This window comes from Danio aesculapii, chromosome 18, assembly GCF_903798145.1.
Source record: "Danio aesculapii chromosome 18, fDanAes4.1, whole genome shotgun sequence".
NCBI classification, from domain to species: Eukaryota; Metazoa; Chordata; class Actinopteri; order Cypriniformes; family Danionidae; genus Danio; species Danio aesculapii.
Window position 1 is genome coordinate 34,138,141 of NC_079452.1, and position 25,000 is coordinate 34,163,140.

At 36.7% G+C, this 25,000-nt stretch overlaps 1 protein-coding gene across 1 annotated transcript in view; it reads right to left on the minus strand.

The window, feature by feature from the left end:
• Positions 1-25,000, minus strand: part of shank3a (SH3 and multiple ankyrin repeat domains 3a) — a 320,891-nt gene that overhangs the window by 38,816 nt on the left and 257,075 nt on the right. The window contains 1 exon segment of the mRNA XM_056478459.1: positions 8,313-8,388. Coding sequence (XP_056334434.1) covers positions 8,313-8,388 — 76 coding nt within the window.

The following is a 25,000-nucleotide window of genomic DNA, read 5'->3' on the forward strand; positions in this document are numbered from 1 at the left end:
TTTCTGTAACCTTCCCCAGCCTTGTGCCTTGAGACAATCCTGTCTCAGAGGTCTACAGACAATTCCTTTGTCTTCATGCTTGGTTTGTAATTCAAATTCCTTAATTCCTGTAGCCCTCATAGGTGGAAATTTCAATTCCAAAACTGCCTTAACTGTATTTTATTTTATTTTAGTTTGCAATCAGATCATTCTAAACTACTAAACCATGGGAAAGTGCAATCAAACAGCAAGCAAATATATTTACACAATCAGTAACACGCACGCACACATGCACGCACACACAAAACAGGCTGTTTACATCAGTGATGGCAGAGACAGCTTTGCTTTGTGGCCAGTTTTCAATGAATTATTCACTGACTGTGTGTTTCACTTTAAAACAAGTTGAATCTTTTTCTGTGGTTTTGAAATGGACTATATTAATAATTGACTATATAACAATCTACAAGTGAAACTGTATGTAGATTGTCTGGGTCGTTTCATATCTTGTGGAAAATGTAAAAAAAATAAATAAATTACACATTTCAAATATTTGTTATACGCTTAGAAAAGCCCTCACAGTTGAGTTCAGCTAATCTAGTGCCTAATGATAATTTGATGAGATAATGAAGTGTGAAACTGAATATAATGGCCATTAGACCTCAGAAAGAAGGCTTCCTGTAGCGCTGGCTTCTTGTCAATGTAATGCATACAACTCCCAAAAATGATCTGTGCCGAGGGGAGCACACGAGTGCTAGCGTACTTTGTCCCATGTCATGAAGCTAAATGTCTGTACGCTGAATGAAAGCATTTTGTCTTCCCTGTAAAATGATGACGGAAAAAGGTGTGGTGGGACCTAAATGCTTTCTTAGGTTAGTGTCTTAGGTAGTGTTTTGTGTCACTGTTTGTTTAGCCTGCATTAATGCATTCAGTGTAAAGCTGCACATTTAAACATTAAATGATCGTGATCTCAATTCAAACCCGCGTAACGTGAGTAATAAATGATAATGTTTTGCATATGTTTATTAATCCTTCAAAGCGCTGTATTCAATTCTGCTTCTGATCAAAAGAGATTCAGTTTTTACACTTTTTTAGTCCCTTTAAGGCAAGTCATTTCACTCAGCGACCATCTTTGAAACGCCTCTCGGGCAGTATGCTCGGGCATTCTGTCTGAATGGGGTAACATCAAATTTTCCAAAACTGTTTGCCATGCTTCGATTACATTACATATTTGGAATCACCAATAAAATTAAACAACATCTGTCTCATAAGTTTAGTTTCTAAACATCAGAATCAAACAAAATAAGTATATTTTCAGGTTGCCTGAGCTAATGCGCATACACACTCAAAATAAACGAGATCACGACACCAACCTCATTTATAGCCATGTTATGCCGAGTTCAGACTGCATGATTTTTAAAGTAGTCGTGTCACAGATGTTTTCACACAGCATAACTATCTGGGCTAGCAATTTCATTGCTGCTGTGTTTACACTGCAAGATGGATTGGCGACAGGGGGTGTCACACTGCATGACTTTACAATTGGTAGAATCACCGACAACTTTGTCCAAACTACTTCTCACAACCAAACACACGCGAGAAGTGACATGGAAACAACGTGAGGTTATATTTTTTGTTATCAGCAGCAGGGTGGATTACTGTAACGGCCTCCTCACCGGCCTTCCCAAAAAGATAGTCAGACAGTTGCAGCTTATCCAGAACGCTGCGGCCAGGATTCTGACCACAACCAGGAAATCGGAGCACATCACACCTGTCCTCAGGTCTTTACATTGGCTCCCAGTTACATTCAGAATAGATTTTTAAGTATTACTCCTTGTCTATAAATCACTAAATGGCCTAGGACCTCAATACATTCCAGATATGCTCACTGAATACAAACCTAACAGATCACTCAGATCATTAGGATCATGTTAACGGGAAATTCCAAGAGTTCAGTCAAAGCAGGGTGAATCGTCTTTCAGCTACTGGAATCAGCTTTCAGAAACGATCAGATGTGCTCCAACATTAGGCACATTCAAATCAAGACTGAAAACACATCTGTTTAGCTGTGCCTTTACTGAATGAGCACTGTGCTACGTCCTACAGATCACACTATTATGTCTTTCTTTTCTTTTTCACTGTTTTATAACCTGTTTTAACACATTTAATCTGTTTTTATCTGTTTTAATCATTTTTATTATTATCTTTTATTTTTCTTATGCTTCTCTCATTTATTCCTGTTTATTTACTTTGAATTGCCACTGTGTATGAAATATAAGTTTATAAATAAACTTGCTTTGTCTTGCCTTGCCGTAACTACATAATGAGAAAAGCCTTCAGTGGGGTAGAAAATCTACTTATTTTGTAGAGGTGTCAAAATTAATAGTTTCTTTGGTGCACCGCGATGCAGACGCGGACAATTCGGTATCGGTTCAGTAATAATTATAACCGGTTATTATGTACTGATGTCATTTATCTCATATGCACTCTGTCGCGAGGGAGGCGAGCGCGGGTATTTACAACACTACAGGCGCCAACTATTAAAAAATTTCACTGTGTGTGTGTTTTCTGGAAAGTCTTTCACTGGCACTTACAGCAGAAGCCCCTATTTCTCTGCGATTGAGGGAATGAAAGTACTACATTTCTCTCTCTCTCTCTCACTGTGGCCCATTTCACCTGCTGGCGTGACTTTTCCTCTCGGCTGCTGGCGTGACTTTATCTCCCCTCTCTTTTCCTCTCGGCTGTACTTGTGCATTGTCGCGGGACCCGACCAGATTTCATGCGGTGCGGGAATAAACTTCCGAATAAAAGCGCGGGAGCGGTCGGTAACTCTGGTGTAATTTTAACAGGAGTAGGCGGTCTCACAATATCGCTCGCTTGCGAGCAAGCAAGCGCGCGTGGCATGTGTGCGTGTCTGTGAAAGTGCGCATGTGTGAGTGTTTGGTGCTGTCTATGTTTGTGTATGTGTGTGAATGAGAGACAGTGTGGTGCTGTGTGTCCATGTGTGTGTGTGTGTGTGTTTATACAGACAGCTTGTTATAGCCACCTCCCAAAATACAACACTGTGTATGGAAAGCATCGTCAATGCACCGTAATGCACCGAAATATCGAATTGAACCGAATCGATGGCATGATAATCGTAACCGAACCGTGTGACCAGTATAGGTTCACACCTCTATTATTTTGCTTACTTTTTGAAAGTTTTGTCTTTTTTGAACCGGTTGTGGTACTGTATTGCTCAGATGACACGTCAAACAGACACTGGTGCTCCTGCCAAATTTCCATTAGTTGTTCCTTCATTTCTTGGGTCCAAATAAACTGAAAATGAGCCATTTTAACTTCTCCCCCAACCTCCCGCTGGCCTGCAGATACCCACACTAGTGGATGCTGCTCTCTCATTGGCTGTAGGCAATCGCTGATGTTATTTTCAATCAGAACACATTTCACACGGCATGATTTGAATCGCCGACAGCTCCAGATATTTAGCATGCCAAATATCTCACGGGCATCGGCGACTCATCGTAGATTCTCTCAGATCGAGTCTTTGATAGTTCACATTGTGTGATTGCTACTCGCGTGCACAAGCACCGATTTGCCTGTTATTTCAGGCATTTGTCTCTGATTTCTCAAAACCTGTCGGCGGGTCAAAATCAGGGCTAAAATCATGCTGTCTAATCTCGGCATTACACGTCATCATCTTCTGGATAATGATCATCAGATCGTGCTGGTCTTCTAAAGTAATTCACAACTTGGTCTTGATGGTGAATCTCCTCAAGAAATGACAGCGACTCTTTTTTTAGATTAGTGTCTTAGGTGGTGTTTTGTGTTACTGTTTGTTTAGCCTGCATTAATGCATTCAGTATAAACTGCACAATTAAACATTCAAAGATCGTGATCTCAATTCAAACCCATGCAACATGAATGATAAATGTTGGTGATTTGCATATGTTTATCAATCCTTCATAGCGCTGCAATCAAATCTGCGTTTGATCAAGAGAGATTCAGTTTTACACTTTTTTAGTCCGTTACAAACAGTTAAATAACACAGAAGTACTGGGATAACAGTTTATAGTTCACATATAAACACTGATGTTTATGGTAAAGATTAAAATCACAGTTTAATGGAACTGGTGAATGTTGTAACAATTACATTGTTTAACCAATAGGTGGCGATAAACAACCATTAAAAGTTATGTGTAAATTGTTTAATCATTAATTGAAAATAAATATGACCTGTTCTATTAGATGTTAGATTCCTATATTTAGCATTATCAGCAACAGTAGCGAAGATCAATTTTTCCTATTGAATATTTTCCTTTTTTCAGCTGGTTCCTTCTTGATTTTTATTTTTATTAAACTTACAGGTTCTAAGTTCTGTTTGTTAAACCAATGGTTTTTGCAGTTATATTTTTGTATAAATGGAAAGTAAATGACATTTGTCTCTTCCCTTTTTTACTGATCAAATAAATTTGAGCCGATCCGTGGCTCAAAAACCGCAGTGTGATCCGAACCGTGAGATTTGTGATCCATTACATCACGCATATGAAGCATGTACAAACTGACATTAACCTTTAATAAAGCTGTCAAAATAGACAGCATCTGAATCATCTGCTTTGCAATGTGATCCATTATGTTAGCTGAATTGGTCACATGACAGCGTCAATGACTAAAATGCGTCAGCGTTTTCGAAAGCCTCTCTTTTCAAGGCCTTTTTAAACAAATACGTATTATTGTAGACATGGTCTTTATTGGCAGCTTTAAAGTGTTAGCTGAACATTAGTTTGACATTAAGGTGAATGCATTTCATATTGAGAAACAGATGATTGTGGAAGTCTGCGAGAGGCTTTGTTTGTCTCGTTTCTCTGATGCGGCAGATAATGGTTTGATGGTGCAGTTCATTAAGCTGTGGTTCCAGGCCGAAGATGGCAAGAGAGTGAAAAGTATCAATTTGACACAAAGACTTCAATAATTAATCCTCTCTCACTCTATTCCCCAAGTCCTCTCATTCTGCGTTCCCACATCAATCTGTCTTTCATTTCAAAAACACTTCATTTCAGTGTTAAATACATTACACAGACCAACAGCAAAACATAAATAGATAGATAGGTAGAGATCACATTTTAGCAAGATATAATATTTATAGTTAATGTTGATTGGCAGACCTGCATATTAGCTGAATGTGCTGTAGTTTGACACACTTCCCATCTAATATTTACAATTTAAAATGATTAGTAGCCTTATGTTTATATATTCATTATTAGCATTTCATAGGCATAAATAAAAGTTTATGATATAGAAAGTTTTACTACTTTTGTAGTCTAAAAATAGACAAACATCAGAAGATTTTATGAGAAAAAGTACATTTTAATTAATATGAATATGATAATAATAATATTAATAATAATAAAAGTCCTGAGGAGGAGCTCCAGATCAATAATTTTGTATTGTTATACAAACAAACAAACAAACAAACAAACAAACAAACAAACAAACAAACAAACAAACAAACAAAGTAATAAAATACTACTACAACTACTACTACAGCTACAACTACTACTACTAATAATAACCTGATACTACAGTAACCTATTTACAATTTAAAATGATTAGTATTTTAAGGATTAGGATTAGTAAATTGATACAATTTAATTAATATGTTAATTAATAACAACAACAACAACAACAACAACAACAACAACAACAACAACAACAATAATAAAAATCCTGTGAAGGAGCTCCAGATCAATACTTTTGTATTCTTATACATATAAATAAATAAATAAATAAATAAATAAATACTACTACTACTACCCCAGACTTTTCTCTTCTCCGGGGTTGGGGGGGGGGGGGGGGGGGGATCCCGAGGTGTTCCCAGGCCAGCTGAGAGACATCGTCCATCCAGCGTGTCCTGGGTCTTCCACAAGGCCTCCTCCTGGTGGGACATGCCTGGAACATCTCCATAGGTAGGCATCCAGGAGGTATCCGAAACATATGCCTGAGCCACCTCAGCTGACTTCTCTCGACTTCTACTCAAAACTCCTCCCGGGTGACAGAGCTCCTCACCCCATTTATAAGGGTGCGCCCTGCCACCCTGCGATGGAAACTCATTTCGGCCACTTGTATCTGAGATCTTATCCTTTTGGTCATGACCCAAAGCTCATGACCATAGGTGAGAGTAGGAACGTAGATTGACCGGTAAATCGAGAGCTTTGCCTTTCGGCTCAGCTCCTTCTTTACCACAATAGACCTGTACATCGACCACATGCTGCCGCTGCAGCGATCTGCCTGTCAATTTCACGTTCCCTGCTTTCCTCACTCATGAACAAAACCGCAAGATACTTGGGGCAACAGTAAATAAACAAATAAACACTACTATTACTAATAATAATTAATAACAACAACAACAATAATAATAATATTAATAATAATAACAACAACAATAATAATAATAACAATAATAGTAAAAGTTCTGCGGAGGAGCTTCAGATTAATACATTTGTATTGGTATACAAATGAATTAATAAATAAATACTACAAATAGTACTACTACTTCTAATAATAATAATAATAATAATAATAATAATAATAATAATAATAATAATAATAATAATAAATAACAATAATAATAAAACCAATAATAATAATAATAATAATAATAATAATAAATAACAATAATAATAAAACCAATAATAATAATAATAATAATAATAATAATAATAACAATAATAATAAAACCAATAATAATAATAATAAATAACAATAATAATAATAAATAACAACAACAATAATAATAATAATAAATAACAATAATAATAAAACCAATAATAATAATAATAATAATAAATAACAATAATAATAAAACCAATAATAATAATAATAATAATAATAATAATAAATAACAATAATAATAAAACCAATAATAATAATAATAATAATAATAATAATAATAATAATAATAATAATAATAATAATAAATAACAATAATAATAAAACCAATAATAATAATAATAATAATAATAAATAACAATAATAATAAAACCAATAATAATAATAATAATAATAAATAACAATAATTATAAAACCAATAATAATAATAATAATAATAATAATAATAAAACCAATAATAATAATGATAATAATAAATAACAATAACAATAAAACCAATAATTATAATAATAATAATAATAAATAACAATAATAATAAAACCAATAATAATAATAATAATAATAATAATAATAAATAACAATAATAATAAAACCAATAATAATAATAATAATAATAATAATAATAATAATAATAATAATAATAATAAATAACAATAATAATAAAACCAATAATAATAATAATAATAATAATAATAATAAATAACAATAATAATAAAACCAATAATAATAATAATAATAATAATAATAATAATAAATAACAATAATTATAAAACCAATAATAATAATAATAATAATAATAATAATAATAATAATAATAATAATAATAAAACCAATAATAATAATGATAATAATAAATAACAATAACAATAAAACCAATAATTATAATAATAACCTTAATAATAACCTTAATAATAATAATAATAATAATAATAATAATAATAATAATAATAATAATAATAATAATAATAATAATAATAATAATAATTAAAAATAGTAATAATAAAAGTCCTGTGGAGGAGCTTCAGATCAATACTTTTGCATTGTTATACAAATAAATAAATAAATAAATAAATCAAGTAATAAAATACTACTACTACTAAGAATAACAATAATACATAATAATACAGTAGATAACAATTAATTATTATTAATTAATAGAAACTATTATTTTTAGCACTTTAAAATGAATTACTACTTATATGAAATATTTTAATAACATTTTAAAAAGTATGCAAGTATAAATACATGGCCAATCTAGTGTAAGTGGAACACTGTAGCTATAACACATAAGTAAATTTGCATATGCAAATTACACTGAGCAGAATGCAAAACATGAAAATCTTTTTTTTTTCAGTATTACGCAGCTCTAAAATCAAATTGAGTGTTGAGGACTCAAGTGAATCAAGCTATTATTTTTACAAACAAAAAAGACTGTAGAATGCAATAAAAAATGATGAATGATAAAAAAATGAAAGCGTGTATAATGTCTGCGAGTGTGTGCTGACAACCTCTATCCTCTAGATGGCAGTCGAGTCTCAACACTACAAACACCAGCTTTAATAACTGAGTCAGAACAACCTGCGATGTCTTCAGGCTAACCTTGAGCTACTGATAACAAAAAAAGCCCTTATATTTATCAATGCATGCATACATAAATATGTATACCTTACCTATATGAGGTAAAGTTGTCGTAGGAGCCCACAGTGTAATGTCTGAACAGCCTCTTGTTTCGATCCTCTCTCGTCTCTGACAGAAAAAAACAACAACATCACACACATTAACATGCATCATCGTAATGGACCACATTTATCATTTTCAAGCTGCTTATCATATTTGCATTACATTTCCGAGCCGACCGCATGTCTCTCATCAGCCTTATGCAGAAATGTGTGTGCAGAAACCTAGCTTAATTAAATGCATAGGCAAGGTCAACCGTATATATTTGTGTGTGTGTGTGTGTGTGTGTGTGTGTGTGTGTGTGTGTGTGTGTGTACAGTATGTGTGTGTTGCAGTGAGAAGGTCTGGCTAATAGGCCTGGTGTCTCAAGCCAGACCAGATTTATGTGATTGGACTTTCGGCTGGAAATCAATGTACTGCTTCCCCTACAGAAGGCCAATCTGCTGACACACGTACACACACACACACACACACATTCACACACCTACACTGTAAAAAAAAAATCGGTAAAAATTATAGTAAAACAAACGGAAGCTGTGGTTGCCGAAATGTAACTGTTAAAATATGGTAGGAATGTATAATAAATTTATCAGGGGTCACTACAGTGTAATGAACCACCAACTATTCCAGCATATGTTTTACGCAGCGGATGCCATTCCAGCCACAACCCAGTACTGGGAATCACCCATACACTCTCGCATTCACACACGCAGTCATTCACTATGGCCAATTTAGTTCATCCAATTCCCCTATAGCGCATTTGGTTGGACTGTGGGGGAAACCGGAACACCCGGAGGAAACCCACACCAACACAGGGAGAACATGCAAAATCCACACAGAATTGCCAACTGGCCCGGCCAGGACTCGAACCTGTGACCTTCTAGCTGACAGTCGACAGTACTAACCACTGAGTCACCGTGCCACCCTATAATATAAACTTTTTACTGTAATTTACCATTATTTTTGTTTATTTACCAATGTTTTGAAGTACTAATCTACACAACATAGCTTTGTAACAGAAAAACCACCATGAGCATGTGTTGACAAGTAGTACTATGAACCATATCTCATCCCAAACAGCTTGTCCACAAGCAGAGAAACATACTAATATATAGAAAGTGCTACCAAACACAATTACAGTAACACATATAAACTTAAAGTGATGCAATAAACATTTTCTATCAACATTAGATGTAACACACTGTAAAACGCTGCACACAGTCGATTTGAGTTTGGACAACATGAAGGAATTAAGTTTACTTATTAGTTTTTACAGATTTAATTGGATTGAACATAAAACAATTTACGTTTTCCAACCCAAAACACTGAAGAATTGTGTTGTTTCAGCTCATTTTAAGCTAAATGAGCAAACTTCATTTTTTGAATGAACAAAACTATAATAATGTGCATAACTCATTCATTCATTTTCATTCAGCTTAGTCTCTTATTTATCAGGGATCACCACAGCGGGATGAACCTCCAACTATTTCAGCATCTGTTTTACGCAGCGGATGCCCTTTCAGCTGCAACCCAGTATTGGGAAAGATCCATAGAGAATAGCCAAAGCTATCCCATGGCAATTCGTAACTTTTTGACTTAGTGGCTAATTCACATGAATTCACACGATCTCATTCGTACAATTTAGTACAATTGTTTATCCCCCAATGACATTTGGGATTAGGGGCGGGGTTAGGTGCAACGCCTACTTTTAAAATCATACATTTTCGTACGACTGAACTCGTATTAATTAATAATAATATTAATTCTATCCATTTATATATCGCGACGGCAGCCATATTGCACCAGTCCGCACACCACACACCAGCGGATTGGTGGAGACAGAGTGATGAACCTACAGCATCTAAACACTGGGGTACCTCAGGGCTCTGTTCTTGGGCCACTTCTCTTCTCTATCTACACGACATCTTTAGGAACAGTCATCCAGAAACATGGATTTTCCTACCACTGCTATGCTGATGATACCCAGCTATACCTCTCTTTTCACCCTCGGTTCCAGCTCGCATTTCAGCCTGCCTGTCAGACATTTCACACTGGATGAAAGATCATCATCTTCAGCTTAACCTCGCGAAAACGGAAATGCTTGAAGTTTCTGCCAACCCGACTCTACACCATAACTTTTCAATCCAGATGGATGGGGCAACCATTACTGCATCCAAAATGGTAAAAAGCCTTGGAGTAACGATTGATGACCAACTAAACTTCTCTGACCACATTTCTAGAACTGCTCGATCTTGCAGATTCGCACTATAACATCAGAAAGGTCCGACCCTTCCTATCTGAACATACAGCTCAACTCATTGTTCAAGCTCTTGTTCTCTCCAAACTGGACTATTGCAACTCTCTGCTAGCCGGGCTTCCAGCTAATTCTATCAAACCTCTTCAGCTGCTTCAAAACGCAGCAGCACGAGTGGTCTTTGGTGAACCCAAAAGAGCACGTCACTCCGCTACTCACCCGTTTGGACTGGCTGCCAGTTGCTGCTCGCATCAAATAAAAAGCTCTGATGTTTGCTTACAAAGCGACCTCTGGCTTTGCTCCTTCGTATCTGCTCTCACTTTTGCAGATGTATGTACCCTCCAGAAACTTGCGTTCTGTGAATGAACGTCGCCTCGTTGTTCCATCCCTAAGAGGGAAGAAATCACTTTCCCGAACTCTCACATTCAATCTGCCCAGTTGGTGGAATGAACTCCCTAACTACATCAGAACAGCAGAGTCACTTGCTGTCTTCAAGAAACGACTAAAAACTCAACTATATAGTCTCCACTTTCCTTCCTAATCTGCAACTGCCTCTCTGGCTATACCACTAACGGTACTCTCTCTCTCAAAAATAAAAAAATAACATTACTAATGCTTTGCTTCTTAGACTTTACACACCTGAAATTTATCATTTTCAAGCTGCTTATCATATTTGCATTACATTTCCGAGCCGACCGCATGTCTCTCATCAGCCTTATGCAGAAATGTGTGTGCAGAAACCTAGCTTAATTAAATGCATAGGCAAGGTCAACCGTATATATTTGTGTGTGTGTGTGTGTGTGTGTGTGTGTGTGTGTGTGTGTGTGTGTGTACAGTATGTGTGTGTTGCAGTGAGAAGGTCTGGCTAATAGGCCTGGTGTCTCAAGCCAGACCAGATTTATGTGATTGGACTTTCGGCTGGAAATCAATGTACTGCTTCCCCTACAGAAGGCCAATCTGCTGACACACGTACACACACACACACACACACATTCACACACCTACACTGTAAAAAAAAATCGGTAAAAATTATAGTAAAACAAACGGAAGCTGTGGTTGCCGAAATGTAACTGTTAAAATATGGTAGGAATGTATAATAAATTTATCAGGGGTCACTACAGTGTAATGAACCACCAACTATTCCAGCATATGTTTTACGCAGCGGATGCCATTCCAGCCACAACCCAGTACTGGGAATCACCCATACACTCTCGCATTCACACACGCAGTCATTCACTATGGCCAATTTAGTTCATCCAATTCCCCTATAGCGCATTTGGTTGGACTGTGGGGGAAACCGGAACACCCGGAGGAAACCCACACCAACACAGGGAGAACATGCAAAATCCACACAGAATTGCCAACTGGCCCGGCCAGGACTCGAACCTGTGACCTTCTAGCTGACAGTCGACAGTACTAACCACTGAGTCACCGTGCCACCCTATAATATAAACTTTTTACTGTAATTTACCATTATTTTTGTTTATTTACCAATGTTTTGAAGTACTAATCTACACAACATAGCTTTGTAACAGAAAAACCACCATGAGCATGTGTTGACAAGTAGTACTATGAACCATATCTCATCCCAAACAGCTTGTCCACAAGCAGAGAAACATACTAATATATAGAAAGTGCTACCAAACACAATTACAGTAACACATATAAACTTAAAGTGATGCAATAAACATTTTCTATCAACATTAGATGTAACACACTGTAAAACGCTGCACACAGTCGATTTGAGTTTGGACAACATGAAGGAATTAAGTTTACTTATTAGTTTTTACAGATTTAATTGGATTGAACATAAAACAATTTACGTTTTCCAACCCAAAACACTGAAGAATTGTGTTGTTTCAGCTCATTTTAAGCTAAATGAGCAAACTTCATTTTTTGAATGAACAAAACTATAATAATGTGCATAACTCATTCATTCATTTTCATTCAGCTTAGTCTCTTATTTATCAGGGATCACCACAGCGGGATGAACCTCCAACTATTTCAGCATCTGTTTTACGCAGCGGATGCCCTTTCAGCTGCAACCCAGTATTGGGAAAGATCCATAGAGAATAGCCAAAGCTATCCCATGGCAATTCGTAACTTTTTGACTTAGTGGCTAATTCACATGAATTCACACGATCTCATTCGTACAATTTAGTACAATTGTTTATCCCCCAATGACATTTGGGATTAGGGGCGGGGTTAGGTGCAACGCCTACTTTTTAAAATCATACATTTTCGTACGACTGAACTCGTATTAATTAATAATAATATTAATTCTATCCATTTATATATCGCGACGGCAGCCATATTGCACCAGTCCGCACACCACACACCAGCGGATTGGTGGAGACAGAGTGATGAACCTACAGCATCTAAACACTGGGGTACCTCAGGGCTCTGTTCTTGGGCCACTTCTCTTCTCTATCTACACGACATCTTTAGGAACAGTCATCCAGAAACATGGATTTTCCTACCACTGCTATGCTGATGATACCCAGCTATACCTCTCTTTTCACCCTCGGTTCCAGCTCGCATTTCAGCCTGCCTGTCAGACATTTCACACTGGATGAAAGATCATCATCTTCAGCTTAACCTCGCGAAAACGGAAATGCTTGAAGTTTCTGCCAACCCGACTCTACACCATAACTTTTCAATCCAGATGGATGGGGCAACCATTACTGCATCCAAAATGGTAAAAAGCCTTGGAGTAACGATTGATGACCAACTAAACTTCTCTGACCACATTTCTAGAACTGCTCGATCTTGCAGATTCGCACTATAACATCAGAAAGGTCCGACCCTTCCTATCTGAACATACAGCTCAACTCATTGTTCAAGCTCTTGTTCTCTCCAAACTGGACTATTGCAACTCTCTGCTAGCCGGGCTTCCAGCTAATTCTATCAAACCTCTTCAGCTGCTTCAAAACGCAGCAGCACGAGTGGTCTTTGGTGAACCCAAAAGAGCACGTCACTCCGCTACTCACCCGTTTGGACTGGCTGCCAGTTGCTGCTCGCATCAAATAAAAAGCTCTGATGTTTGCTTACAAAGCGACCTCTGGCTTTGCTCCTTCGTATCTGCTCTCACTTTTGCAGATGTATGTACCCTCCAGAAACTTGCGTTCTGTGAATGAACGTCGCCTCGTTGTTCCATCCCTAAGAGGGAAGAAATCACTTTCCCGAACTCTCACATTCAATCTGCCCAGTTGGTGGAATGAACTCCCTAACTACATCAGAACAGCAGAGTCACTTGCTGTCTTCAAGAAACGACTAAAAACTCAACTATATAGTCTCCACTTTCCTTCCTAATCTGCAACTGCCTCTCTGGCTATACCACTAACGGTACTCTCTCTCTCAAAAATAAAAAAATAACATTACTAATGCTTTGCTTCTTAGACTTTACACACCTGAAACTTGTCTATAGCACTTATTCACTGCTGCTCTTATAGTTGTGTAATTGCTTCCTTTTCCTCATTTGTAAGTCGCTTTGGATAAAAGCGTCTGCTAAATGACTAAATGTAAATGTAAATGAATGTAAATGAAGCCAATTATGGTATGGGGATGGTTAGGAGGCCATGATGGACAGAGGCCAGTGGGCAAATTTGGTTAAACCCTTTCTCTTTTTTGAAGGATATCCTGAGATTTTTAATGACCACCGAGAGTCAGGACCTCGATTTAACGTCCGAATTAGCCACTAAACTGACAAAACAGTTGTGTTTGATCGTGAGACCAGGCTGGAATAGCATAGTTCATACCATAACTAAACTGATAAAGATACAGAGGAACAATATTGGTATGATTTTTCCCAGCTGATGAACGATAAAACACTGACAGCCATTCAGAATCCATAGAAAACTAAAGGGCTGGCACAATTTAAAGATACAGACGACAGTGTTGAGAAGCACACTGCTTGAAGTTAAGCCCATCTTAAGCCCTAAGATTATTTAAAGATATTGTCCATCGTGGGAACAAATGGTTATACCATGGGAAATACTGTTAAACAAATACATAGAAGTTATGAAGGTCATGCTAGCAAACCGACAGTGGTGTAAAGTAACAAATTACAAATACTCAAATTACTGATTGAGTAGTTTTGTAATTTACTAAGTAGTTTAAAAAATGTGTACTTGAGTATATTTTTAGTGCAGTATCGGTACTTTTACTCCACTACTTTCCTTCAACCGGCGATGTGGTGGCGCAGTAGGTAGTGCTGTCGCCTCACAGCAAGAAAGTCGCTAGTTCGAGCCTCGGCTGAGTCAGTTGGAATTTCTGTGTGGAGTTTGCATGTTCTCCCTGCGTTTGCGTGGGTTTCCTACGGGTGCTCCGGTTTCCCCCACAGTCTAAAGACATGCGGTACAGGTGAATTGGGTAAGCTAAATTGTCCGTAGTGTATGAGTGTGAATGGATGTTTCCCAGTGTTGGGTTGCACTGCATAAAAACGTGCTGGACAAATTGGCAGTTCATTCAGCTGTAGCGACCCCAGATTAATAAAGGGACTAAGCTGAAAAGAAAATGAATGAATGATTTTCCTTCAACCTGCAGTCAAATGTAGCTAACTGTTTGGAAGCATCATCCTCTTAAGGCCCAAGGTGTATTTTTACATGCATTTTTTATTTCTCTTTGCTATTTGGGCTTATTAGAACCTAATTAGAATAAAAACCAAGTATAATCTTTTGATACAATGTACTTTTAGAGAAAAATGATGTCCACATATGTGGACTCGTGGTTCGAATGTACTTTTTCCTATTTTTTTTTATGCATATTTAACAGATTTTTTTTTTTCGCCCACAGGACTGCCGCTCACTGGATATTTTCTCTTTTCCGAACCATCTCTGTAAACCTTAGAGATGGCTGCGCATGAAAATCCCAGTAGATCAGCAGTTTCTGAAATACTCAGACCAGCCCGTCTGGCACCAACAACCATGGCATTTTCAAAGTCACTTAAATCACCTTTCTTCCCCATTCTGATGCTCGGATTGAACTGCAGCAGAGCGTCTTGACCACGTCTACATGCCTAAATGCATTAAGTTGCCATGTGATTGGCTGTGAAAATTGAGTTAACGTGCAGTTGGACAGGTGTACCTTATAAAGTGGCCGGTGAGTGTATATAGTCCATGTGATAAGTGAGATGAGCTACAGCTGTGTCTGTGTGTGAATGTCCAGATTATTGTCAGCTGCTACAGGAGTTGATGCGTGCAAAGAGTTCTGGGAGTTGTAGTTCGTCTGGAATACCGAAAAATAATCTCCAGCGCTGGCGATCACAACAAATTCAAAGTATAAACAAAAGTAATAAACAAAAAAGTATAAACAAAACAGGAATAGTGCTAGTTTTAGTGTTCTTTGAAAATGCTAGGGAACTGACTATGACTGCTAAATTCACTGTTTGATTAGACTGATTACACAGGCCTAATTACGGATTTTACTTAAGCATTTTTACAGTTGTTTTTACTGTTGAAATTCGTTGAAGACTCTTTTTTTGTTTTTACAGTGTAGAGAATCTTGCAAAAATTTCCTGGCAGGATAAGAGCCATTCAAACGCATGCATTTTATTGCTGGATGCATCGGGGATTGTGTCGCAGCGGTTATTGAATTAAACTTTGCTCTCCGTGTTATTGAATTCAACATGTCTTCCTCTCTCTCTCTCTCCCCTTTCTTAATAAACTCAGTGACCCAGTTGCTCTGGTCTGATTACTAATGCATATTTCCTCTGTCTTTTTATTTCCGTCCCCTGTCTGCACTTTTCCTCTTGTGTCGTACTCTAGTATTCCCTCTGTACATTTCTGAGCTTTTGCAGTCTGCGGTGACTGTGTGGGAGATTATGCCACCATTAGTGGTTATAGAGGTATTATTATGATTAATCAAATGTTTCAGCGATGATTTGAAATTTTGACAAAAAAAAAAAATTAATATAATTGTTGTCGTGGGTTTACTCCAGGTGTTCCGGTTTCTTCCACAGTCCAAAGACATGTGCTATAGGTGAATTGGCCATAGCGTATGAGTGTGTGCGGGTGTGTGTGAATGGGAGTATGGGTGTTTCTCAATACTGGGATGCTGCCGGAAGGGCATCCGCTGTGTAAAACATTTGCTGGGTAAGTTGGTGGTTCATTCCACTGTGGCGACCCCTGATAAATAAGGGACTAAGTCGAAGGAAAATGAATGAATGAATGAAATGACATATTGACATATAGAGTAATATAAAAATATATATATGGAATAATATAGACAAGTAAAATTATGACAAAACCGATCACTTGTGCCAACATTAGGGGTTGAAAGAGTTATGATTCGATTAATGAGCAACTATGATTCATTAATGTTTCTTTGATTTAAAAAAAATAAAATAAATAAATAATAATAATAATAATAATAATATATATATATATATATATATATATATATATATATATATATATATATATATATATATATATATATATATATATATATATATATAGCATCCACAGCATAAAACATATGCTGGATAAGTTGGTGGTTTATTCCACCATGCCGACCCCAGATTAATAAAGCCAAAATGAAAATTAATAAAAAAATATATTGATATATAATAATAAAAATGATAGGAAAAAATACGGACAAGTAAAATTCTGACAGGGCGGCACGGTGGCTCAGTGGTTAGCACTGTCGCCTCCCAGTAAGAAAGTTGTTGGCTGGCTGGGTCAGTTGACATTTCTGTGTGGCGTTTGCATGTTCTCCCCGTGTTGGCCTGGGTTTCCTTCGGGTGCTTCATTTTCCCCCAGAGTCCAAAGGCATGTGCTATAGGTGAATTGGAGGAACTAAATTGGCCATAGTGTATGAGTGTGTGTGCGTGAATGTGAAACTGTTTGGGTATTTCCCCGTACTGGGTTGCGGCTGAAAGGGCATATGCCGGAATAGTTGGCAGTTCATTCCGCTGTGGCAACTCCTGATAAATAAGGGACTAAGCTGAAGAAAAATGAACGAATGAATGAAAGTTGACATATGTAGTAAAAAGTATATATTAGTATTTACTTTATAGTATAAAATATATATATATATATTAACATATAATGATAAAATGATATGGAACAATATAGACATTTAAATTTTGGACAAAAGCGATCACTTGTGCCAATTTTAGGGGTTGAAAGAGTGCAATTACTGTATGATTCATCAATGTTTCCCTGACTTGAAATTTCGAGAAAAATAATTAATAATTAATATAAATGCCCTTATTTATGGCCATGAAATTAACTTAATGCCTCTATAATGTAGTAAAAGGTATATATTAATATATACTACATGGTATAAAAAATATATTCATATAAATATAATAGTAAAAATTATATATAAAATTAAGGACAAGTAAAATTTTGACAATACTGGGTTACAAATTAAATTTAAAGGATCTAAGAATTGCCAGTGTTGAAATTAATGGAATTTATGACATCATGACTGCTCAAAAACCTAGTAGTGTTGTCATGATACTGGAATTCAATCCCAATCAGTACTGAAATTTTAAAAACATCCATTTCCCACTAACATTTGAGCGCGTTCTTAAACATCGCTGATTTGTTCGGTGAACTGATGACCTTCACGGCCAATCACAGTCATTTATGTTGAGCATGTGAACACAATGGCAAATCAGCGCTGCTTAAGAACGTGCTCAACAGCGATCAAATGTTAGCGGGAAATGGACGTTTTTAAAATTCCAGTACCGATTGGTATCGAATTCCAGTATCGTGACATTACTAAAACCTACGTTATTGCTAATTACCAAATCAACATAGAAATAATGCAAACGTTACTCTGAAACTTTACTGAGCTTTTGCATTAATGTGACAAAATGTCAGTTATCGATGCTGCAATCTTTCATTATTTGGTAAACTTATTCATTCATTCATTTTTTATCAGCTTAGTCCCTTTATTAATCTGTGGTCGCCACAGCAGAATGAACCACCAACTTATCCAGCATATGCTTTACACAGCGAATGCCATTCCAGTCGCAGCCCATCACTGGGAAACACCCATACACACTCATTCACACACATACACTACGCACAATTTAGCTTACCCAATTAACCTATATCACGTTTTTGGACTAGTGGGGGAAACCGGAGCACCCACGCCAACACAGGGAGAAAAGGCAAACTCCAAACAGAAATGCCAACTGACCCAGCCGGGGCTCTAACCAGCCACCTTCTTGCTGCGAGGCGATTGTGCTACCCACTGCGCCATTGTGCTGCCCCTGAACTTGTTCATATTTATTAAAAAATATTCATAAGAGGAACTGACTGTATATATATTTTATACTCTTTGCGACACAAATATAATTGTATACACTCTCAGAAAAAAGATACGTGAGCTGTCACTGGAGCAGTACCTAATCAAAAAGTACTAATTTGTAACCATAAAGATACATATAAGTACCCAAATATATCTAAAATATACCTTTGAGGTCCCAATATGGACCCTTCAGGTATAAATATGTATCTTTGGAAAAGGAACGGCCCCAGTGACAACTCCAGTACCTTTATTTCTGAGAGATTTTAGATACTTTTACAAGATGTATTGAAAAAGTGTGCATTTTTTAAATGTACATGAATATGCAATGAATTTTATAATTACATTATATTGACACTTGATTATATTTAAAGAGAGAGAGAGAGAGAGAGAGAGAGTTACATCTACTGACTCTGTGTCCTACTCTTTCATCACAGAATTGAGAAGTTAAAGCATGCATTAGCATTTTAATGACCTGAAGGCAAGAAAGGACACATCAAATTTACAGGAGAGAGAGAGAGAGAGAGAGAGAGAGAGAGAGAGAGAGAGAAAGAAGAGAGGAAAATGAGAAAGAGGGTGATATAATGTATAAGCACATACAGTTGAAGTCAGAATTATCAGCCCCCCTGTTTATTTTTCTGTTTAATGGAGAGAAGATTTTTTTCAACACATTTCTAAACATATAGTTTTAATAACTCATTTCTGTTAACTGATTTATTTTCTGTGTCACTAATAACACCAAATATATGATAAATCTGGATTGATTTGCCCATAATGTAACTCTTTACTCATAAAAATGATAAAATCAACATATGGATATGGACATGTGCATGTGTGAGTAGTCGATCACAAAGGTCTTCGCCATCTGTGTCCAGAGTGAGAAAAATGCAATCATTTATCATTCGCACAGGGCGACACGAAAGAGAGAGAGAAAGAGAGAGACAGCGAGAAGGGAGAGAAAGAGAGAAAGAAAGAAAACTACACGCCGCAATCATCCATCAAATGACAAACGGCATGCACACAGTGTATATGAATCAGTATATGATCTGTTCAGGAATGAGAGATGTTGATTCAGTAGTTCATATCATGTTAACGGCCGTGCAGACAGGATACGGGAACAGGATTAAAAGTTGGTAATACACAGCTGAGTCACATCCATTCCAGATTGCTAAACCAAGACCATTCGTTTCAATATAGCACACAATTGAATGCTATCCTACACAAGCACGACTGCACACGCGCACACGGCACTATGGAGTCAGAGTAGTATCTAAAGTCATTCAAATGTGGGATAAAATGATGGCTTCATATTGACCCCTTGACCGTTGATCTCAATCAATATCAGCCAATCAGTGATTAGCTCAAAAATGCTTATGAGAGTAAACAGTTTTCCAGGATCCTCTTTCACCCCTGAATGAGTTCATTGAGGCAGTGCTGTATGGAGTCAAAATAAGCATCTAAAGTAAGTCATGCAAAAGACACGGTTTACACATGCGTAGCCAAATACACATGCATAAAACCAAATTCAAGTCCGCAAAATATTCACAAAAACGATTCATGTGCACAAAATAAAAATACATATTCAGAAAATACTTTTATTTTATAATTAAAGTATAAGCTATATATAAGCTGTGCAGAGTGTGTCACACCGAATACAGCTCTCATCTGATTGGTTGAAAGCTAAGAGTCACCTGCTGCTGCCAAGAGAGTCTCAAAAATACACATACACCTATCGAGGGGGAGTCGTATGTGAAAGAAGATTTGCACACTCTCACTCAGGATGAACTCGCAAATTTTAAACATTTTTATTTTGTGCACGTGAATCATTTTTGTGAATATATATAAATATTTTAGTCATGTGAATTTGGTTTTGTGCATGTGAATCAATGACTGTAAAAAAATATGGACGACGCAATTTTTTTCATTGAATGCTTTGAATGCATAAAAATATTTATCTTATAACAGGTTGTTGGTATTTATTAGGACCCAAAATATACACAACATGGACAGCTATTAGCCATGCGGGAAAAATCGTGCGTTTATATTAACAAAAAATACAGGAATATTTCTAAATATAACAGGATATTTACATATCCCAGCACTATGTAAAATAGTCCTTCTCAATTTGTATTATAAACTTTGCAGTATTAATCCATCAATCGACGTCTATCAGCTCCTGCAACACCGCTTATATTGTTTATAATTTTTTTTTACCTTCGATTTCATTTGGTCTTTTAAATCAAGTTCGAATAAAGTTACAGGAGATCGATCTCCAGGAGATCGAAGTTGATTGACATAACTCAGAACAGCTATTCTGAAACCGAAAACTGAGTTTTTAATCTCTCGGTAAATCAACTCAGAGTTCAAGTTTAAACTCTGAGTTGGTTGAGCCTCCTTACTGAAACAGGCCCCTGTTGACCAAAACTTAATTGACCAAAAACATCTTTCAAGAAATTTTATTGCAAGTGTAATGGATTTTTTAATTTGGGCTCAAGTCTCATTGGTTAACAGGACTTATGACCAGTACTAATCACAGCACCGTGAAGCCCCATATGAAATGATTGTTGTCTCAAAAAAACTCAATACAATATGATTAAACCAAAAAAGTCTGCTGAATTTGATATGTATATTATGGCGAGCCACACATTTGTTGAGTGTAGGCCAAGTCCCAGTGGCCAGACGACCACACGAACAAGGGTATTTTTAAAACTTCTATGCAATTTCGCAGTTTGTCCTCTCGAAAACGGACAATACACCAGAGTTTTTGCCTCATGACGACAGCATGTGTGCTGTTTTCTCCTTTTTGATTGGCCAACACGGGTGGGTTAACACTAAACACGGAAGAGGCGATGGAGGAGGCGAAATTCCACACATTCATGGCAAGAAAAGTTTATTTATAAACCAATTTCGAGACGATCACGTGTTTATGATTGTCCACAGCTGGTCCTGCATTAGTTAATACATGATTCACAGTCTAAACAGAGTCCAAACTGTACATCTCTCTTCAGGTCTTTAGCCATCCCTCTATCTTTCATTAGCCAGAAATAAGTCGGGGAAGTTCATCGAGATCCACCTGAGCTCAAACTCTTCTCTCGCCCTATTAACAGGAGGAAACCCAGGGCACGAGGATCTTATGAGCCCAGGGTTTTCTTCCGGGACAGCATGCCAAACACGCTTTATAATCAATCATCAGCTAAGTGTGAACTCTTGAAACGCATTGCTTATTTTATGTCTTCGCTCTGCGGCATGGTAATCTGCCTCTGTTCTCATGTTTGCATTGACTTGTATGCAACTGACTTGTGAAAATACTTCCCTGTTTGGTGTGAACCCAGCATAAAAGGCTAGTATCGCCACCTGTTGGTTCAGTGAGCCCTTAACATGCATTTTCATGTGGACAAACCTTTTTTTTTTAATGAAAGCGGGGAAAACTTGTGTACATGTGGACATGGCCTAAGTTTATAATCTTGAAATGGCCAAACAACAGCCTTTTACCTGACCTTGTTGATATACTGAACTCTGGATATACTGGATGTGTTTCTGCTGTTTTAAGGACAGATCTGTGTCTTTTGCCAGACAACAAGTCCCACTTCACCACACTGACACACACATCCAGCCCTCAGCTCTTTACCTTACACTGCCATCTCTCTCAAAAAGACATGTATGATTTATTCAGAGCGTGTCTGTCCTCTTCCCTTCTCCACAGCTGACTGATATGCTCTGAGTTTACTTTCACAGCTTCCTTTTTTGCCAACGGGTCCTCCATCCCAACAAACATCAGAGACACTCACGATGTTTAGAAAGCCATTCGACGCAAAAGAACGCCAGCAATTCATTATAGATGTTATATTAGGAGATTTTCATTTCTCAGTGGTGCCGCATGGAGAAAACTCTATACTAACACACATACAGAAGTCAGAATTATTACTGTTTGTTTTTCCCCCAATTTCTGTTTAACGAAAAGAAGATTTTTTTCAACACATTTCTAAACATGATAGTTTTAATAACTCATCTCTAACAATCTCTAATTATTTTAATTTTGCCATGATGACAGTACATTATATTTTACTAGATATTTTAAGACACTTCTATACAGCTTAAAGTGACATTAAAAGGCTTAACTAGGTTAATTAGGTTAACTAGGCAGGTTAGGGTAATTAGGTAACTTATTGTATAATGATGGTTTGTTCTGTAGACTATTGAAAAAATTCAGCTTAAAGGGGTTAATAATTTTGACTTTAAAATGTTTTTTAAAAAATTAAAAACTACTTTTATTCTAGCTGAAATAAAACAAATAAGACTTTCTGTAACACGTGGATGACAGAGACAACGTCAGGATCCAAGTGCAGGTTTATTCGGTAATCAGGCAAGCAAGGGTCAACACAGGTGCAAACAGATTAATAAAGACAAATCCAGAATCGTAGTCACTATAACAGGCGAGAGGTCGGAAGGCAGGCAGTGAACAGGGACAAACAGACAAACTTGGCAAGGGTCAAAACACGGAGAAACAAGACTAAGGAAAACGCGTTGAATTGTCACTTTACAGGTAAACAAGACTCGGCAAGGGAAGTGAGTGTGTGTGCTGCTAAAGTAGTGTGTGTGATTAGTCCAGAAGCAGCATCAGCTGTGGGAGTCCAATCAGTGGAGACTTGGAGCAGGTGTGTGTGTGGCATGACTGAATTTGAAGTTCATAAGATGTAGTCCATGTGAAAGTGAGTTCTTACCAGCGACCTCTGGTGGTTAGAGATCGCTGGTAATCATGACACTTTCTCCAGAAGAAAAAATATTAACAGACATACTGTGAAAATGTCCTTGCTCTGTTAAACATCACTTGGGGAAGATTTAAAAAAGAAAAAAATAAATCAAAGGGGGGCTAATAATTCTGACTTTAACTGTATATTCTGTGTCTGTCACTATACAAATATCTGTTAATTAACAGGTTCTGTATTTTGTTATTCACAAGTGTTTATTTACATTTGTGGATTGCATTATGGAAGATTGATCTCTGCTCAGTCGACATTTGATGTTGAAAATTCAACTCTACAGTTTAACAAAGTGACTTTTATCGACATTTCATATTTCATAAAATATCTATTTGTGATTTTTTTGACAGATATTGCGATTTCGATTTGATTTGTCATTTAATTTTGTAGTCAAGCTTCAGCTCAATAGTCTGTATTGTAGCTTCTTACTGCTAAAATGCAGTGAGCGTTAACTTAAAAGATATTAACTTATATTAGCAAAACAACTCTGAAATTGTACTTTGCTGTTGCTTGCTACTAGATTGAGTGTCACTGGCAATACTTTAAGTTGACTTCTTAGCAAGACACTCCTCATGTAGCCGCCTGTGGTGCTTTTTTAGGTGCTAGTTGTTGTATTTCTTCGTGTTGTGGCAACAATTCTGCGACAGCTCTTACAAATGACCTGATTTTGTTTGGTGTCTGTGACTTTGAAACTAAGATATTCCCATATTACTGACATGCAGTTTTTTTAATATTAATTAATCTATTAATGAAGCAGCGGATGCCATCATCCCACTCGTTCGCGCTTTCCTGTTTGTTTGTTTTTTATTGTGGGTGTTCCACATAGTTGGTTGCGCAATTCTGATTGGGCAGATTGAAAGTGTGCTCACTCAGTTAGCTAGTAAGACTGTCACACACAGACAGCAGTCATGCATTAGCTAATAGCAATGTTTCAAATCGCGACTGCGATTCGATTTCGATTAATCACACAGCCCTACTTTGAAATGTGCAAATACAGCAGATTTTTGAGTTAGAATGCAAAATTGCAAAGTGTAAACTTTAAATTATAAAAAAAATCAAAATTTTTAATTTATGTCTTGCAATTCTGAACTGAACTCAACCGAATTTAATTATAAGACATGGAATTGCAATTCAAAAATGACAATTTAGTTCAAGAAGTCAGAATTTGCAATTCATAATTAAAAGAAAATTTCCCCCCTTAATTATATGAATACAGAGTAATGTAAGGAAGTAAACTCATTTGCAAAAACAGACATTTGGAGTTTATTTCTTGCAAGTCTGTGAAAAATGAGTTTCAATTGTACATCTTGTGAGTTACCTTTCTTCTCAGAATTGAGTTTTTGTAATTGCAAAGTTTTTTAAGAAGTCAAAACTGCAAGAAATAAAGTTGCATTAAAGAACAAAG